This window comes from Grampus griseus (assembly GCF_964374135.1).
Source record: "Grampus griseus genome assembly, chromosome: 21".
Taxonomy (NCBI): domain Eukaryota; kingdom Metazoa; phylum Chordata; class Mammalia; order Artiodactyla; family Delphinidae; genus Grampus; species Grampus griseus.
This window is the reverse complement of record NC_139015.1, coordinates 25,775,385-25,793,440: the sequence shown is the minus strand read 5'-3', so window position 1 is coordinate 25,793,440 and position 18,056 is coordinate 25,775,385. Positions and strand designations below refer to the sequence as shown.

The following is an 18,056-nucleotide window of genomic DNA, read 5'->3' as shown; positions in this document are numbered from 1 at the left end:
TCCTTGGGATATGGATGGAAGACAATAAGTAGAAGGTCGCTATTTTTGTATAAGTATTGCAGAATGCGTTGTTTCTTTAAATTATGTGCCTTATGTGATTGATGACTAAAACAAAGAAACTTTTTTAAAGCTGGTTTCAAAGTAGTGGATAATAATAATACAGAAAATGGGAAAGAAAGTGTTTCTGAGGGAAATTAAAATAAAAATCCTCATCTTTTTCAGGGAGAGCATAAAAGTACCAATTAAATGTAGACGTTAACTTTCAAATCAACAGAGCTCAGTAACATGGATAAAGAACACTAGATAAATTCACCCAAAGAAAGAAAAGGACAAAAGAAGAAAGAGAAAGCACAACAGATAGAAAACACAAAAGAAGATGTGGAAATCATTTTTTTAAATACTAGTAAACACAATAAATATAAAAAGAGAGTCACTGATTAAAATATAGATTAATTTTTAATCTGGCTATAAACAGTTTATGAGTTACACTTAAAATAGGATTATATGTAAAGATATATTATTCCAACAAAGATAGATTTTTTTAAGTCTTAGAGAAACTGCCTATTGACTAAAAAAAATTTTTTTTAATGACAAGAATACATTTTTTAAAACCCTATGAACTGGGGCTTCCGTGGTTACATTTCAAATTTCCCAGGAGGGTTTTTGTTTGTTTATTAATTTATTTTATTTTATTTATTTTTGGCTGCATTGGGTCTTTGGTACTGTGCGTGGGCTTTCTCTAGTTGTGGCGAGCAGGGGCTACTCTTCGTTGCGGTGTGCAGGCTTCTCATCGCAGAGGCTTCTCTTGTTGCGGAGCACGGGCTCTAGGCGCGCGGGCTTCAGTAGTTGTGGCACACGGGCTCAGTAGTTGTGGCTCGCAGGCTCTAGGGCACAGGCTCAGTAGTTGCGGCGCACAGGCTTAGTTGCTCAGCGGCATGTGAGCCTGGACCAGGGCTCGAACCCGTGTCCCCCGCCTTGGCAGGCGGATTCTTAGCCACTGCGCCACCAGGGAACCCCTGAAGGGTTTTTTGTTTTAAATGATGAGGATTTCATGTCTTCAGGTAAATTGCCATACCAAGAAGGCACAGGGAAAATAGAGAGGAATTGTGTTTGCTTCTCTAAGGAGGAAAAGGTTGGGTGGAGGGGGGAATTACTCTTCGAGGACACCCTGTGATGGAACTGAACCGGGGATTATGTCACTTTCTCTGACTCAGATTTCAAAGCCTGATCTACCATCCCTCTGGGAATGTAGTCCATCCTGATTTCAGCTACAGTAGATACCGCCTACCCATCCTAAGCCAGGTCCAGCATGACCTCATCTTCTTCCTGGCTTCCTCCTGTCAGGCAGCTCTCCTGGAGTCCGAATCTTCTTGGTTCTCAAAGCGTCACCTGATAACATTCATTACTGCCCCCACCTCCTCATCTTCTTGGTTCTCAAAGCGTCACCTGATAACATTCATTACTGCCCCCACCTCCTCATCACACAGTGAGCTGGGCACCGGGAACCACAACACTGTCCTTGCCTTCCAAGTGTTTACAATACTGGAGCCTACAAGGTGCTTACCGTAGAAAGGCAAGTGAGGCTATGTATCCCAAAAATCAGCACATGAATTTCTTCAGGAGTGGAGGAAAGGGAAATTCACTAGGAGCTGAGCTGCCCGAAACGGCTTTCCGGATAGAAATCCACTGTGCCTTCTCCATTGTGCGGGGGACACTTGTTCAGAAAGCCCTTAAGGACTTGAACTTCCCAGCCAGGCAGCCAGGGTGTGAAGCTCAGCTCTGGCGATGCCTAGCGTGCCCTGGGCAGATCACTTAGCCTCTCTGTGCCTCGTCGTCTCCTCCTCCTTAAAATGGGTACAATAACAATATCACCTCCGTCACAGACTTGTGGTGAGGATAAGATGAGCTAAGATATGTGAAGCACGTGGTATATAGTAAATACTGATCAGGGTTACGAACAATAGTTCTCTGTACCACGGTGTTCTCAGAGAAGGAGAAATGTACAAGTAAGTGGGAATCATCCTCGTGTCTGTGTAATTAATTAATGCTGCCTGGGGAGAAGCGTGTGTGCTCAAGACACAGTCTGGGACGACTTACATAATGTCAGCTTTAGGCAAAGTGCCTGTCATTGGCGCAGCTCCGAAAATACACATACACACTAGCATGCCTGCGAGGCGGGGCCGCAGGGGGTGCGGGCTGCGTGGCCCACGCCGCGTGTCCACTCGGGCCACCGGGTGTGAGGCTGTGTCCCTGCGTGTCGCTGACACACACGCACACTGATACCAGCCCTGCTTCGACGTGCGTGTCATGGCTTAAAAATAGATGCTAATTCATCAACCGGTCTGGCGCTGGCAGCCGAGGCGGCGGTGGCGGCAGAGTCATGGCCGCGGGGCTGTCTGAGCCGGCGATCTGCCTCCGGGACTGAGACCCGCGCCGCCTCCCGAGGTAGCGGGGCCGGGGCGGGTGGGCGAGGCGCGGGGACCGGGGCTGGGGGCCGAGGCGGGGGGAAGGGGCCTGGGAGCGAACCTGCGGGGCCCGCCTGGGCTCCCTCCCTCCGCCCTCCGCGCCAGGCTGTCTGGGCTGGCGAGGGCTGGGCGACAGCCATGAACCTGTTACAACCGCGACAGCAGAGGGAGGGAGGGGGGAGGCGGACCAGGGCCCCCAGAAGCCTGCGGATGGGGTTGGAGGGTGCCCAGGGGGGCACCCCGTGACGGAATGGGGAGAAATAGAGTCACACGGAGCTCCTGCTACACCTGGTCTGCTTCCCGCTCTCTTTGCACCGTTCAGCTTCCCACAGGCGGCAGAATCTGTTTCCAGGAAAGGTGGTTTGGGAACCAGATGGTGGGGTCTTCAGGCCTGCGGAGGAAAAGTAGATGACGGTGGTGATGATGTTGAAGCTGATAGCTGTGGTGGTGGTGACGGCTCTCGTGCTGTTTCTGTGCTCCTTCTGACCCGCCAGGGAAAACCACCTCTCTCCCTAAACACCCCAAGATCCCATCTCCCCTCACCAGTCCTGATCCTAAGACCTCTGCTCCTTTTGCCCTGTGAGCGCTAGATCTCTTCTGGCCCTGGGGGATGGGGGGATGGGGAGAGCTGGGCCCTGGCTGAGAGCGTGGGTGGGGAAGCGGGCTGGGGGCAGGACAAAGATGGCCTCTCACTGTGGACTTTCCCTTGAGTCCCTGGGGCAGAAGAGGACAGGGAGTGGGAGGGGGATCCTTCAGACCAGCCCACCTTTTCAGAGGGTCAGGATCACAGTGTGAGAGGAGAAGGGTGGAGGGGGAGGGGGAAAGGAGGAGGAGGAGGAGGGGTAGGAAGAGGAGGAGGAAGAGGGATAGGAGGAGGAGGAAGAGGAGGAGGAAGTGGAAGAGAAGGAGGAAGTGGAAGAGAAGGAGGAAGTGGAAGAGGAGGAGGAGGAAGAGGAGGAGAAGGGGAAGGGGAGGAGGAAATGGAAGAGGAGGAGGAGGAAGAGGAGGAGAAGGAGGAAGAGGAGGAGAAGGAGGAAGGGGAGGAGGAGGAAGAGGAGAAGGAAGAAGGGGAGGAGGAGGGGGGAAGTGGAAGAGGAGGAGGAAGTGGAGGAGGAGGGGGAGGAAGGAGGGAGTGGGCGTGGCTCTTGCCCTGAAGTTCCCGGGGCAAGTCTCAAAGGCTGGTCCTTCCCAGCTCTGCAGCTCAACAATGGTCCCACTTTCAGGAGGCTCAGCTGTCCACAGAGAGTCAGAGGCACCTCCGCTAAGGCTCCTCATTGAGGACCCCATGTGCTAAGTAGGGTCACTTGAACTCCACCAGCAACACAGATGCTAATTCCAGACTCTGAGCCCCTGGGCCTGGAAGGATCCCTAATTTCTTCCCTTTCCTCCCTCCTCCTCTCCCCACCCACTCAGACACACACACACACACACACACACACACACACACACACACACACACACACACGATGCTCCAGCCCTGCCTGGACCCAGAGAGATGACGTTTAATCAATGATATCTGTCTGCTGATCAAAGGAGGATGCTTTGCCTGTTGCGCACATAGGTTGGCGCTTCCCTCCATCAGCAAGTAGTTTTCAAACACCGACACTTCGCCTTCATTACCATTCCCTACTCCTCCCGTCCCCACCATAGACTTCCCAGAGCAGGCTCATCGCTGAGGCAGAGGGACGGCAGGAACGGGTTACAGCAGCCCATCCCTCTGGCACTGAGGAGGCAGGCGTGCTGTGTCACAGCCCCTGCTGCACTGTCTTCATGCTAATTCCCTCTGAATGGGTCCAAAGCCACTCCCAAGCCCCCTGCCAGCCCCCCAGCCTCTCCGCCTGCAGCCTCAGGCAGACGAGACCCAGATCCCGGCTGGCAAGGGCTCCGGCAGCGGGCCCTGCCACCCAAATACCAAATGTTTGCGTGCGTGTTTACGTCTGCGCTGGCAGCTGGGGTGGAGTGGCGGGGCAGACACCCAGCAGCCGGCAGCTCCCTCTCCCGTAAACAGGAACATGTGACTCTCCCACCTCCTTGCCCGGCAGAGCCAAAGAGCAGGGAAAAGGAGCTGCCGCAGCTCAAAGAAGACCATCCAGAGCACTTCCCGCACCAGGGGGCCAGGCTCCACCTTCGTCCCTGGAGAATCTTCTCCCCAGGGGCCAGCCCAGCTGGCAGGAAGGGAAGCTGCTGCTCCAGACTCACTCCGGTGTGTCTCACATCCCTGCCTCTCCCAGCAGCAGCTACCTGGAGACTGACCCCTCATCAGCCACCCCCGTGGCTGCCACGGTTCCTGCTGCCTCTAAGATGTGCCCCGGCAACTGGCTCTGGGCCTCGGTGACATTTATGGCCCGCTTCTCCCGGAGTGGCTCGAGGTCTCCTGTTCGCACGAGAGGGGCCCTGGAAGAGATACCAGCTGTCCAGCATCCCTTCCTCAACGTCTTTGAGCTGGAGAGGCTTCTGTACACGGGCAAGACGGCCTGTAACCATGCCGACGAGGTCTGGCCGGGCCTCTACCTCGGAGACCAGTATGTACCCAGCAGACTGGGACCACAGCTGAGTGTGTGTGTGTGTGTGTGTGTGTGCAAAAAGAAAGCAGAAGAGTGGCAGAGAGGCGCTGAGTTGTGCTGTTGGTTCCACGTGGAGGATGGAGGGGACGGGGTGCATGGGCAGAGTGGAGGAGGGTTTGGGGAAGTTTGGACAGGATTATTAATAGACTCAACTCTGGACAGACAGACTCTGTTCAAGGAATCATATCGTTCATTTAGTAAAATGTATGATTGCGTCAGTGCTAAGGGCTGGACATGTAGATGACTCCTCTGACCTTCCACCTATTGTGCCCTGAGACAAGGCCATCACTGGGGCCGGGAACAGTGGTTAGTGAGGTGAAAGGTTGACCAAGCCAAGCCGCAGCGTGTGCAGAGGCTCACTCAGGCGCGTGGGGTCGATGGAGAGAAGGGCGTCAAAGGAAGAGGAGGCCCCACTTGTCTCTCCCAAGGGCTTTAGAGACTACGAGGAGTTTTTCACATGCCTTTTCTCTCTTAATCTTCACGACAGCCTTGTGAGGTAGGTACCACTATCCCCAGGTTACAGAGGAGGCATCGGAAGCTCAGAGAAGTTGGGACTGGCCCAAGGTCACACGGGTCGTAAGTAGCAGAGCCAGGACTTGGAGGTTCAAGTTCAGGGCTCTTTCTGCTTGAGGAGTTGGCGCTGGACAGGACGTTTGATATGATCATGTTGGCTGAGCTGAGGGGTACGGGCCATAGGAACATCTGAAGGTGACCTCCACCACAGGGTAACCATGAGCGTGGAGTAACTGGCAAAACACAAGAAGATTCTGGTCATCAGAGAGAGTCTAAAGTAATGGGGGGGCGGGACTTCCCTGGGGGTCCAGTAGTTAAGACTCCGCGCTTCCACTGCAAGGGGCTCGTGTTCAACCCCTGGTGAGGGAGCTAAGATCCCATAGGCAGCCCAGCGTGGCCAAAAAATTAAGATTAAAATTAAATTTAAAAAAATGGTTAGCAGGACATTAAATGTGAGCTGGTCCAACAACCCATCCAATGTTCAGATTCGCTCTGCCACTTCCAGCCCCTATCCATTGGCTTCCTCTCTCTACTTGAATACCCTGGTGTGAAGAAAGTCCCTCTCTCCCAAGGCGCCCCAATCTTTCTCCGGCTAGATTCCACCGTTGGTAGGTACTTCCTTACATGAAGCACAAACCCTGTCAGTCCTTTTCTCGGATCAAGTAAAGTCCTTCTGTCTCAGAGCATTCTTTCAATATGTTATCACGGCTGTTGTTTGCCCATCTCTCAGTCTCCTCTCCTCAAGGCGAAATCTCCCCAGGACTCCCCACCTTTGCTCCAGGTTGAGACAGTGGCTCATTGCCTATCTCGGGTCCTCAGGAAGTGAGGTGGAGTCCTGGAGACAACGACGTTGGCCGGGCAGAGGTCGGGGCCCCACCGCCCAGCTCCGCGCCCCCCTAACCTCCACTCCTCAATGCAGGGAAATAGCCAACAACCACCGGGAGCTCCGTCGCCTGGGCATCAGCCACGTCCTCAACGCCTCTCACAGCAGGTGGCGAGGGACACCCGAGGCCTACGTGGGGCTGGGCATCCGCTACCTGGGTGTTGAGGCCCACGACTCGCCAGCCTTCGATATGAGCGTCCACTTCCAGGCGGCCGCCGACTTCATCCACCGGGCACTGAGCCAGCCGGGAGGTAGGAGGGGAGCAAGGAGGAGGGAAGGACCAACAGACAATGGGTTAGAGAACAGCCCAGGGGTCTGGGTGTGGAGGGAGAGAGAGACTTGAATGATGTGATAAAATGCTCAGGAAAGGAAACTATTCTCTCAACCATCTTTTCAAAGCAGTCCATAAAAAGTAGGAAATAATCCCAAATGTTGAGAGAGTGGAGAGTTGCACCTGGGTGGTGAGATTATGGGCGATATATTTTTCAATTGTTGGCTTCTTTTTTTTTTTTTTTGGCGGTACGCGGGCCTCTCACTGTTGTGGACTCTCCCGTTGCAGAGCACAGGCTCTGGATGCGCAGGCTCAGTGGCCATGGCTCACGGGCCCAGCCGCTCCGCGGCATGTGGGATCTTCCCAGACCGGGGCACGAACCCGTGTCCCCTGCATCGGCAGGCGGACTCTCAACCACTGCGCCACCAGGGAAGCCCTGTTGGCTTCTTTATATGTTTCTATACTTTCTAATGATTTCTACCTTGAACCTGTCTTGCTTTAGTGATCAGGGAAAAAAAAAATATATATATATATATATATATATAAAATATATTGGGACTTCCCTGGCAGTCCAGTTGTTAAGACTCCACACTTCCAATGCAGGGGGTGTGGGTTTGATCCCTCGTCAGGGAACTAAGATCCCACATGCCAAAGAACGTGGCCAAAAAAAATTTTTTTTAATTTTTAATAGGAAAAAACTGTATTAATCATCCACCCCAAAGTGACTGGGAGATTGAGGAGGGTTTTCCATGGACGCACTCAGCACACAGGAGGAAGCCCAGCTCAGTGCAAAGCTCAGTGCTGCGTTAGCGATGAGCCTCTCCCTCGGAGCCCCTTTTGGGCTTATGGACGCTGCGCTGCTGCAGGCTCTCCACCTCACCCCGTCCAGGCTCCCCCCTTGGCCAGGACCTGGGCTCTTACCGTCAGCAGTCTGTGCGTCCATGCACCTCTGCTTACCTGTCTACCTCCCCACCTGTCCGCGGGGCCCTCTCCCCGGCCTCCTCCAGCCCGCAGCGAGGTCCCCAGCCATGTCTCGTGTCTGTGTTCACAGGGAGGATCCTGGTGCACTGTGCCGTGGGCGTGAGCCGCTCGGCCACTCTGGTGCTGGCCTACCTCATGCTGTACCACAGCCTCACCCTTGTGGAGGCCATCAAAAAAGTCAAGGACCACCGAGGCATCATCCCCAACAGGGGCTTCTTGAGGCAGCTCCTGGCCCTGGACCGCAGGCTGCGGAAGCGACTGGAGGCGTGAGGGGGCAGAGGGAGGGAGGGAGGTCAGGCCAGGCCTGTGGGTCCCTGGATCCCAGCTGGAGAGTGGAGGCCCAGGGGGCAGGTTGGAGGCGACCCAGCGAACCCATTCTCTCCTGAGAGGGCTGGGACGTGGCTCCAGGCCACAGCTGCTGTCTATGGAGGGGGGATGGGGTGAGGCTGGGCAGTGTGACAGTCACCCAGGAGGGAGCTGGCCAGGGAAGGAGGCAGGTAGGCTGCAGGTAGAAGACAGTCCTGGATCCCAGCCAGGGGGGTCCCGGCGATTCACAGCCCCTCTTTGTGCTCAAGTGCTCCCCTTGTCCGCGTATCAGAACAAAAGGACCAGCTCTGCCCTGTACCTCTGCCAGGAATCAGGGATGCGGCGAACACAAACGCGATGGTGTCGAGTTGTGTGGAGGTGGTAGCTCAGGGACAGACGGTGAAGAGAGGGTGTGAAAAGCTAAGGGAGAAACCCACAGACTTGTTACTCCAAACCCGGGAAGAAGAGGCGTGGGAGGCTTGGCACGGCACCCGTGGGTGCTGGTCGTGGCCCAGAACTGCAGAGGTGCATGACTGGGAGCCTACAGATAATCCCTCGCTTACTGGATCCAAGTGTCTCCAGGAAAAATAAAAATGGTGAATACGAAGCAAGCCTCTTGAATTACTGACAGCTTGTACGAGGTCGGAACCTGTCCCCTGAGAACAGTTCCTGACTCCCTCCTAGGGTCGGTCATAAGCCCTCACTGGTCTTCACATCTCCACCAGTTCCTAAGGGAGGTTTCTCCCCAGTCCAATTTCACACTCCTGGGGCAATGGGTATCTTGAATTTGTTTCCATTTATGTCCACACGGGGGAAGCAGAGGACCAAAAAATTCAGATTTGCAAACTGTGTTAGGACTCAGCGCACACCCTGCATCTCCCAAGCTTAAAATAGGTCTCTTTACAAGCTCAGGTGTGTAAGAAAGATAACTTATTTTCAAAAAGTCAACCTGATTTCTATATCAAGTCCCCCATGCTAGGAGGAGAGCAGAATATTCATCTTAAATCAATCCCAGCCCTAAATCCCACATTCATGGGTTTGGGTTTTGCCTGGTACCAAGAAACTGGAGGGGAGGGGAGGAGAGGTGATGTGGTCGCATCCTCTTCTAATCTTTCCAAGTTTTCCTCTGAGGAGTGTAACATAATCTCCTTAGTAAATTTAGTAAAAAGATAAACTCAACCACCAGAGAGAATAGTATGTATGATCTTACATCCCAACTGTCAAACAGCCAGCCACCACATCCCTCTTTTTGAAAAGGGTGTGTTGGACTTCCCTGGCAGTCCAGTAGTTAAGACTCCCCACTTCCACTGCAGGGGGCACGGGTTCTAACCCCGCCCGGGGAACTGAGATCCTGCATGTTGCGCGGTACAGCCAAATAAATAAAATAAATAAAACAAAAGAGGTATGTTCCCAGAACAGAATATCCGCATGAGTGGGAGAAGGGGATGGGATGTAAGAGGAAGTGAAAAATACAGGGGGAAAAAAATCACTTAATATATGTAAAGTGTATATTCTACCCCAAAGTACAGAAATTCAGAATCTCAAAGCCAGAAGTCACCTTCACAGATTAACGATTTCCACTCTCCACCAGGACATAAATAAATCGTCTTTTCAATAAATCACTTGACGATAGTTATCAAGCAATAATTTGTTTGGCCATCTTTTTTTTTTAATATATTTACTTATTTATTTATTTTTGGCTGCATTGGGTCTTCGTTGCTGCGCACGGGCTTTCTCTAGTTGTGGTGAGCGGGGGCTACTCTTCATTGTGGTGTGTGGGCTTCTCATTGCGGTGGCTTCTCTTGTTGCAGAGCACGGGCTCCAGGTGTGTGGGCTTCAGTAGCTGTGGCGCATGGGCTCAGCTGCTCTGCAGCATGTGGGATCATCCCGGACCAGGGCTCGAACCCATGTCCCCTGCATTGGCAGGTGGATTCTTAACCACTACACCACCAGGGAAGTCCCTGCTTGGCCATCTTTGATGGTCGGGAATCACTGCATAGCTCCCACACACAGTATTAGAAAGCTCTAATATTACACTTGCATCCTGTGATCACGTTACAGTGGTGGTGAGATGAGGCCGAAAGATCTGACGGCCTAGGATCCCTGGCCCTGGCACATATCCATCAGGGCACTGGCAATGGTCACTTTACCTCTCTCCCCCTGGTTACATGCAATAGTCTGTCTACTTCCGCAGGGTTGCTGTGGGCATTTAATTGGTTATGCAATGGAAAGTTCTGAGCACACTCAGTACTTAATGTGTTCTTTATCTTGCTACATCTCTCATGGCAGCCCTTCCCATGGTTTGAAGCCAGCTCTTGTGACTCTCCTGTGTCCCCTCACTTTAAGCCTAACAGCTATGCTTGTCTCTACGAGTCCGAATTTGTCATATTTCAAGTTTCCTCCCCAGCCTTGCCAGTATTGGTACCCTTTCTAACTGTGGCAACCAAAATTAGAACTGGTCTCAATGTTTCAGGCAAGACTTGATCTGTTGGCTGGGACCTCACATTTTTATTATCATCGAGAGACAATTTTATATAAGGGAAAGAGTGAGGGCTTCGCTATGAATGTTGATTCTATTGGGTTGGCCCAAAGTGCCTTCGGTTTTTAACTAAAAATAAAAGACCCATTTTTCATTTTTACCAAGAACTTTATTGAACAACGTATTCACGCTTTAGTTTCACTACCTTCTGCAATTTTTCAGGCAACTTCATAATTCCATCTTCCCAAAACTTCTTATCTTTTTGAGCAAAGAACTGTTCCAAGTGCCTTTTATGGAAATTTTTTCCATTAAGAGATTTTTGTAAAGACCGAAGTAAATGGAGATGCGAAGGTGCAATGTGTGGTCAGTACAGCGGATGAATCAGAACTTCCCAGCCAAACTGTAACAGTTTTTGCCTGGTCATCAAAGAAACACACAGTCTTGCATTATCCTGATGGAAGATTATGTGTTTTCTGTTGACTAATTCTGGACGCTTTTCAAGTGCCTAATTCAAGTGCTGCTTTCAGTTGGTCTAATTGGGAGCAGTACTTGTTGGAATTAATCGCTTGGTTTTCCGGAAGGAGCTCATAATAGAGGACTCCCTTCCAATCCCACCATAGACACAACATCACCTTTTTTGGATGAAGACCAGCCTTTGGTGTGGTTGGTGGTGGTTCATTTCGCCTGCCCCGATGATCTCTTCCATTCCACATTATTGTACAGTATCCACTTTTCATCGCCCATCACAATTTGTTTTAAAAACGGAATGTTTCATTACGTTTCAGTAGAGAATCGCACGAGGAAATAGGGTCAAGAAGGTTTTTTTCCCACTTAACTTACGTGGAACCCAAACATCAAAGCAATTCACATAACCAAGCTGGTGTAAATGATTTTCAATGCTTGATTTGGATATTATGAGCATGTTGGCTATCTCCTGCGTGGTATAACGTTGATCGTTCTCAGTGAAGGTCTCAATTTGATCGCTGTCAACTTCAGCTGGTCTACCTGACCGTGGAGCATCAACCAGCGAGAAATGTCCAGCACGAAACTTCACGAACCACTTTCGATACATTCGATCAATCACAGCACCTTCTCCATACACCGCACAAATCTTTTTTTGCATTTCGGTTGCGTTTTTAGCTTTCTTGAAATAATAAAGCATAATGTGCCCAAAATGTTGCCTTTTTTCTTCCATCTTCAATATTAAAATGGCTACACAAAAATTCACCAATTTTGATAAGTCTTTTATTGAATGTACACTGATACGACAACGGTCACGATACAATCTAACAAAATTGTTTTGAATGAAGTTAAAGACAACTAAGTGCTATGAGAGCCATCTTACGGAAAAAACGGAACGAACCTTTTGGCCAACCTGACAGTTAGATTGCATTGATTTCCTGTCAGAACCATAGGCAACTTATGTATAACTAAAAAGAACCCAGAAATAACTCAGGCTCTTAGAAGGACTGACTATAGCTATGATCTGACCAATGTAGGCTACAACAGAGCTGTCACCTCCTTTTTCCTAGTAAGTATATCACTACTAATATAACCCACAGCCTCAGACCTATTTTTGTAGTCTGAATATGCCTCGGCTAAATCCCTCAGACTTCTTGCAAACTGAATAACTTGAGAACTTAATTCTAACTTCTAGTACAGATGTATAGCTACCAAAGTCTATCTGACCAAAGAACAGCTTTCCAGATTATCCTCATAGAGCAGATCATTCATATATATATATATACATTTATTATTATTTAACAAAGCCATATTATGGCTCTGCCCTGGCACTCTTCTGTTTTTACAGATATTAAGTCATTTAATCCTCATTTAAAACCCTGTGAAGTGGTGTCACTGTCATTGCTTAGAAACAGGGAAACTGAGGTTAAGAAATGTTCCCAAAGACACACAAATAGCAAGCGGAGGAGCTCAGATTCAAACATGGGAGCTCTGGCTCCAGAATCTGTGTGTGTAGCCATCACGCTGCTGCGCATCCCTCCACCTCCACCATTTCAGGGTGTGTGTGTGTCTTGGGGGTCAAGGGAGAGAAGGAAAGAGCACAGCCTGGTGATCACACAGATGGAATCAGTCCTCCTACCCTCCAAGGGGAATGAGGGTGACACCTGTCACAGGTGGGTCTCGCTCCCACCTTCCAAAACCGGCATTAGAAGTCCAGACTCCTGGGACTTCCCTGGTGGCACAGTGGATAAGACTCCATGCTCCCAATGCAGGGGGCTCGGGTTCGAACCCTGGTCAGGGAACTAGATCCTACATGCATGCTGCAACTAAGAGTTCGCATGCCACAACTAAGGAGCCCACTGCCACAACTAAGACCCAGTGCAACCAAATAAATAAATTTTTTTTTTAAAAAAAAGATGCTTAAAAAAAAAGCCTTCCTCCTGCATCTAGTTCTTGGGCAGTGGACCAGTTGGACCCAAGCCAAGGACTTGAAAATGAACAAGAATAAATATTCTCTTGTTAGCTGCAGCCTGTGCTTCCAGCCGGCTAAGCCTCATGCTCCTGGGGAGCTGCAACTCAAGTCCGTCTCATCATCCTCTCTGCCTGCCTGCCCTGGTCTCCTGATGTTGACTCAAACCCTCCGGCAGGCCCCAGGGCCTTTGACAACTCCGGGGAGAGGGAGGAATGTTAGCCCAGTCCTTCACCCTGTAACTCATCCCAGCTGAGAAGTTCCACAGGGAGCGACAGCAAAGAGAAAACTGCTGCTCCTGGGCCCCAAGGTAGCAGATGGAGCCAGAAGCCAGACAGACAGCTACGAATATCGCTGGCTGGAGGGGGCTCCACACGCACCCAAGGGCCATCGCTCCACACAGACCCCCTTAGAAAAGGGAACCCTGGTGCACTGTGGGTGGGAATGTAAAGTGGTACCGCCACCATGGAAAACAGTGTGGAGGTTCCTCAAAAAACTAAAAGTAGAACTACACATGATCCAGCAATCCCAATCCTGGGTATTTATCCGAAAATACGAAAAAAGGAATTCAAAAAGACACGTGCACCCCAATGTTCATAGCAGCATTATTTACAATAGCCAGGATATAGAAGCAACCTAAGTGTCCATCCACAGATGAATGGATAAAGAAGATGTGGCACGTATATACAATGGAATATTACTCAGCCATGGAAAAAGAATGAAATTTGCAACAGCATAGATGGACTTGGAGGGTATTCTGCTAAGTGAAATAAGTCAGACAGAGAAAGGCTAATACTGTGTGATATCACTTATATGTGGAATCTAAAAAATGAAACATAAAAAATAAATAAATACAAAATGAAACAAACTAGTGAATAGAACAAAACAGAAACAGACTCACAGATATAGAGAACAAATCAGTGGTTACCAGTGGGGAGAGGGAACAGGGAGGGACAAAGTAAGGGTAGGGGATTAAGAGGTACAAACTACTATATATAAAATAAATAAGCTACAAGGATATATTGTATAGCACAGGGAATATAGCCAATATTTTATTATAACTATAAATGGAATATAATCTTTAAAAATTATGAACCCCTATGTTGTCCACCTGAAACATATAATATGGTAAATCAATTTTAAAAAAGAAAACACAGGGAAAAAAGAAACATCCCTTAAGGAAAAGGAAGCCTGAACAGAGAAAGAGTGGACCAGGTTATGAGGAAAGATAAACCCTGTTTGTCGTAGGTTTCTGTCCTCAGAACTTTTGTGGCAGATAAAGGAAGGAGCAAAAGATCAAAAAGTTTAGGGAAGAGCCCTGTTCATTCCCTAAACCCCAGAACCTGTGAACATGTTACCTCACGTGACAAAGGGGATTTTGCAGATGTGATGAAAACTGCAACCTCTCAGTGAGATTTCACTGGATTATCCAATGGGCCCAGTCACATGAGTCCTTAAAAGCAGAGAACATATGCAAACTGGGGTGAGAGATTTGATGTGAGGACTGGTACCCACTGCTGCCTTTGAAGATAAGGATACGAGCCATGAGGTAAGGAATGTGGGCACTCTAGAAGCTGGAAAAGGCAAGCAAATGGATTCTCTCCTGGATCCTCCGGAGAGGAAGGCTGCCTCGCTGACGGAGGTTGATTTTAGCTCAGCCAAACGGATGTCAGACTTCTGATCTAACAAAACTGTAAGATAATACATTTCCATTGTTCAAGCCATTAAGTTCGTGGTGATTTGTTACAGCAGCAATAGGAAACTGATCAAAGCCCCTTGACATGCCATGAACACTGGTTTAAAATGTCGGGACTAATCTTTACCTTCATTTTAAAAATTGAGAACTAGGGCTTCCCTGGTGGCTCAGTGGTTGAGAGTCCGCCTGCCGATGCAGGGGACACGGGTTCGTGTCCCAGTCCGGGAAGATCCCACATGCCGCTGAGCAGCTGGACCCGTGAGCCATGGCCGCTGAGCCTGCGCGTCTGGAGCCTGTGCTCCGCAACGGGAGAGGCCACAGCAATGAGAGGCCTGCGTACAGCAAAAAAAAAAAAAAAAAAAAAAAAAAAAAACTCTCTTCCCCCTAGGTAACTTTCCCTATGGCAATCTGTATTCTTGAGAATTCTGAGGATAACTGGGGTAGGGAAAAATCAGAGGGGGGGAGGCGTGTCCCCTTTTGGTCCCTGGGGGTCACTCACAAACTTGGTCAGCACTGAGCATGTCCACATTCTCGGTCTATAACCTTGACAGAGCCTGAGCTCCTAATCCAGGTGAGGCCAATGGCAGCCAAGAAGAGACAAGAGGGTTAGCAAAAGTATTAGCCTGGGGAGGGAGCCCGTGTGCTCTGAGAATTTCCACGTCCCCATCCAAGGGGTGGAGCACGAGGCCACCTACGGTGGTGTCCCGGTACCTCGGAACACGCCTTCTGAGCTCCACGGCGGCGGGCACCTAGACCCCTTGTCCAGGGACGGACTTGCCTTAGGAGAAAGGAGAGATATGTCGCAAAATCAGAAAAGGGATGAAAGGAAATGAGGTGAGGCTGGAGACCCAGGGCAAGGGCTCATTCCATCTTCCTCCACCAATACATGCTGGGTATGAGCCCCCAGCTGCCATCTGTGCACCAGCCCAGGGCAGGGAACACAGGTGAGTGCGCAGAGCCTCAAAAATACCAGAGCTGGAAGGAAGCCAGGAGAACGTCTCACTCAGTGAGGCTGATCTTGCCTCACAGAGCTCTAGTGCTTGAAATAGCTTTCCATGGGGCCACTGATGGGGTGAGGGGAGTGGAGAGCAGAGACAGAAACCCCACATGATTCAGACAGATCAGCTCTGCTTTTATATCTCTAATCCATGCAGTGTCTGTTTTTAAAAGTTATTTAATAAACAACATTCTGCCACACACACACAAAACTGAAAACCACCAAGCTTATCCAATCCTTCCTTGTATTAAAAATTTTTTTTAAAGTAGGTTAGCTAATTGGAAAAAGAATTTGAAAACTAATAGATACCTGTCTATGGGTATCCGAATCACTTTGTTGTACACCTGAAACTAACACAACATTGTTAATCAACTATACTCCAACATAAAATGAAAAGTAAAATAATAATAAAGTAGGTTAGAAACATCATGTGCAGTAATCTTTTTTTTTTTTTTTAATTTATTTATTTTGGCAGCACCATGCAGGATCTTAGTTCCCCAAACAGGGACTGAACCTGAGCCCTCCACAGTGGAAGCGTGGAGTCTTAACCACTGGACTGCCAGGGAAGTCCCCAATCCTTCATTGTATAAATGAGAAAACTGAGCCTTGGAAAAGTGTCACTGCAAGCCACAGAGAAGGTGCCAACACTGGGACTGGGGGTGGAGATGTTCCTAGGCCTCCATCCACCACATTCCATCCTCCACTTTCTCCTGTTATCACAGACCTGCCCGAGCTTCAGCCCGACTGTCCAGCGGGAGCCTCCATTCTTCAGGCTTCTTTGCAAATAGGTGTGACCCTGTGACTAAGCTCTCACCAATGGAATGGGAACAAAAGTTAAAACTTGAATTCCTGCAAGGAAAATGCTGTCTTTCCACTCTTTCATCCCCTCCCTTGGGGTTAAAACATCGGCTGTGTAACTGGTAAGTCAGCTTCCCCATATGAACAAGGAACATATCTTAGGACGTGGCCAAACAGCGAGAGAAAGGAACCCGGGTCTCTGATGGCCTCGTGAAGCGGAACCTACCTCCTTTCTTTGGAATATTCATGAGACAGAAATAAACTAGATAGTTGGAGCCCCTGTCCTTTTTTAAATTTTTCCCACACTGCACAGCCTGTGAGATCTTAGTTCCCCCACCAGGGATCGAACTCACGCCCCCTGCATTGGAAGCGTAGAGTCTTAACCACTGGACCGCCAGGGAAGTCCCGTCTCTGTACTTCTCTGTCTCTTTGTGACAGTGACTATAGTGTTTATCTATGGCTCAATAGCAAATTACCCGCCGACTCAGTGGCTTAGAACAGCAAACATTGGTTGTCTCCTAGCTCCTGTGGGTCAAGAATTCAAGCGCAGCTGAACTGTGTGGTTTTGCCTCAGGGTCTCTCAAGAGACTGCCGCCAGGACATTGGTAGAACCTGCCGTCATTCCAGGCTTGACTAAAGCCAGAATATCCACTTCCACTCACACAGCTGCTAGCAGAGACCTCAGTTTCCTGCCATGTGACTTCACAGGTGAGTGTCCTTGTGACATGGCTCCTGGCTTCCCAGAGCAAGTGACTGATGTGGCGGGGTGGGGGGGGGGCAGGGAGGGAGAGAGAGAGAAGGAAACCACAATGCATTTTTATGACCCAGTCTCCAAAATCAACCACTGTTACCTCAACTTCACTCAGCTTCTTAGAAGGGTCCGCACATCCAGCCCAACCTCTTCTCATGAAAGAGAATGGGAAGTAGGCTCCCCCTTTTGAAGGGAGGAGTATCTAAAAATGTGTGGACATATTTTCAAACCCACCACAATAGCTTAGTCTGCATCCTAATTAATACACTACAGGTGCTGGCTCCTTCTGAGCCATGATGCTTCATGATATAGTTCGATGATAATAATAATGAACATTTATTGGGGGCTTTTTTATGGACCAGGTACATGCGAAGCATTTTTCAAACATGTTGCTTCTCGTATGACCCTCTCATCAAACTTTTTTTTTCTCATATGACCCTCTGTGGTGGCGTTATGACAAGCCCTAATCTTCCAGGGGAGAAAATAAGTTAGTACCACGCCAGATTCCAGAACTTTCATTACAGTTAAGTGTTTAGGGAAAGAGCATGTTTCATGGAGAACAAGTTCAGGTGGAATTCTGTCCACAACACTTATGTGATTAGGGGGGAAACCTAACCTTCTTGGGCTTCTATTTTATCTCATAAGAAAGTAGAAAATAATCATACCCCGAGGGTTCTGGTGAGGAATCCATGAAAATATGTGAAGCACTGAACACAGAGCTTGGCATGCAGTAGGTGGTCAATCAAAGGCGTTTTTCTCTCCTCCTCTGCTTTATTCTCCAATCTCCGCTCTCACACATGGGACGATGGCTCAGCTCTGGCCTAGAGTGTTGTCTTCATTCCAGAAATCCAAAGACATAGCAGGACCGTGCAGGATTCCTGGGAAACCAGGCTAGCTTGAACCCCATAGCTTCTGTTTCCT

The 18,056-nt window shown here is 49.4% G+C and overlaps 1 protein-coding gene across 4 annotated transcripts; it reads left to right on the top strand.

Moving 5' to 3' along the window:
• Window positions 1-2,189: 2,189 nt before the first annotated feature.
• Window positions 2,190-8,590, top strand: DUSP26 (dual specificity phosphatase 26). 4 transcript variants are annotated; one of them, XM_082680332.1, is made up of 5 exons: window positions 2,190-2,445; window positions 2,788-3,044; window positions 4,700-4,987; window positions 6,462-6,676; window positions 7,748-8,590. In XM_082680332.1, exons 3-5 carry the CDS (start codon window positions 4,767-4,769, stop codon window positions 7,945-7,947), a joined length of 636 nt encoding a protein of 211 aa, XP_082536458.1. In that variant the 5' UTR covers window positions 2,190-2,445; window positions 2,788-3,044; window positions 4,700-4,766; the 3' UTR covers window positions 7,948-8,590. The 4 variants fall into 4 exon arrangements, with proteins under 4 accessions (XP_082536458.1, XP_082536457.1, XP_082536459.1 ...); XM_082680331.1 differs by lacking the exon at window positions 2,788-3,044; XM_082680333.1 differs by lacking the exon at window positions 2,788-3,044 and having other exon boundaries at window positions 4,697-4,987.
• The last annotated feature ends 9,466 nt before the right edge of the window (window positions 8,591-18,056 follow it).

Coding starts and splice junctions, on each gene's coding strand:
- DUSP26 (XM_082680331.1), top strand. CDS start 4,767: ATGTGCCCCGGCAACTGGCTCTGGGCCTCGGTGACATTTATGGCCCGC. Junction 4,988..6,461: donor GGCCTCTACCTCGGAGACCA/GTATGTACCCAG, acceptor TCCTCAATGCAG/GGAAATAGCCAACAACCACC. Junction 6,677..7,747: donor GGCACTGAGCCAGCCGGGAG/GTAGGAGGGGAG, acceptor CTGTGTTCACAG/GGAGGATCCTGGTGCACTGT.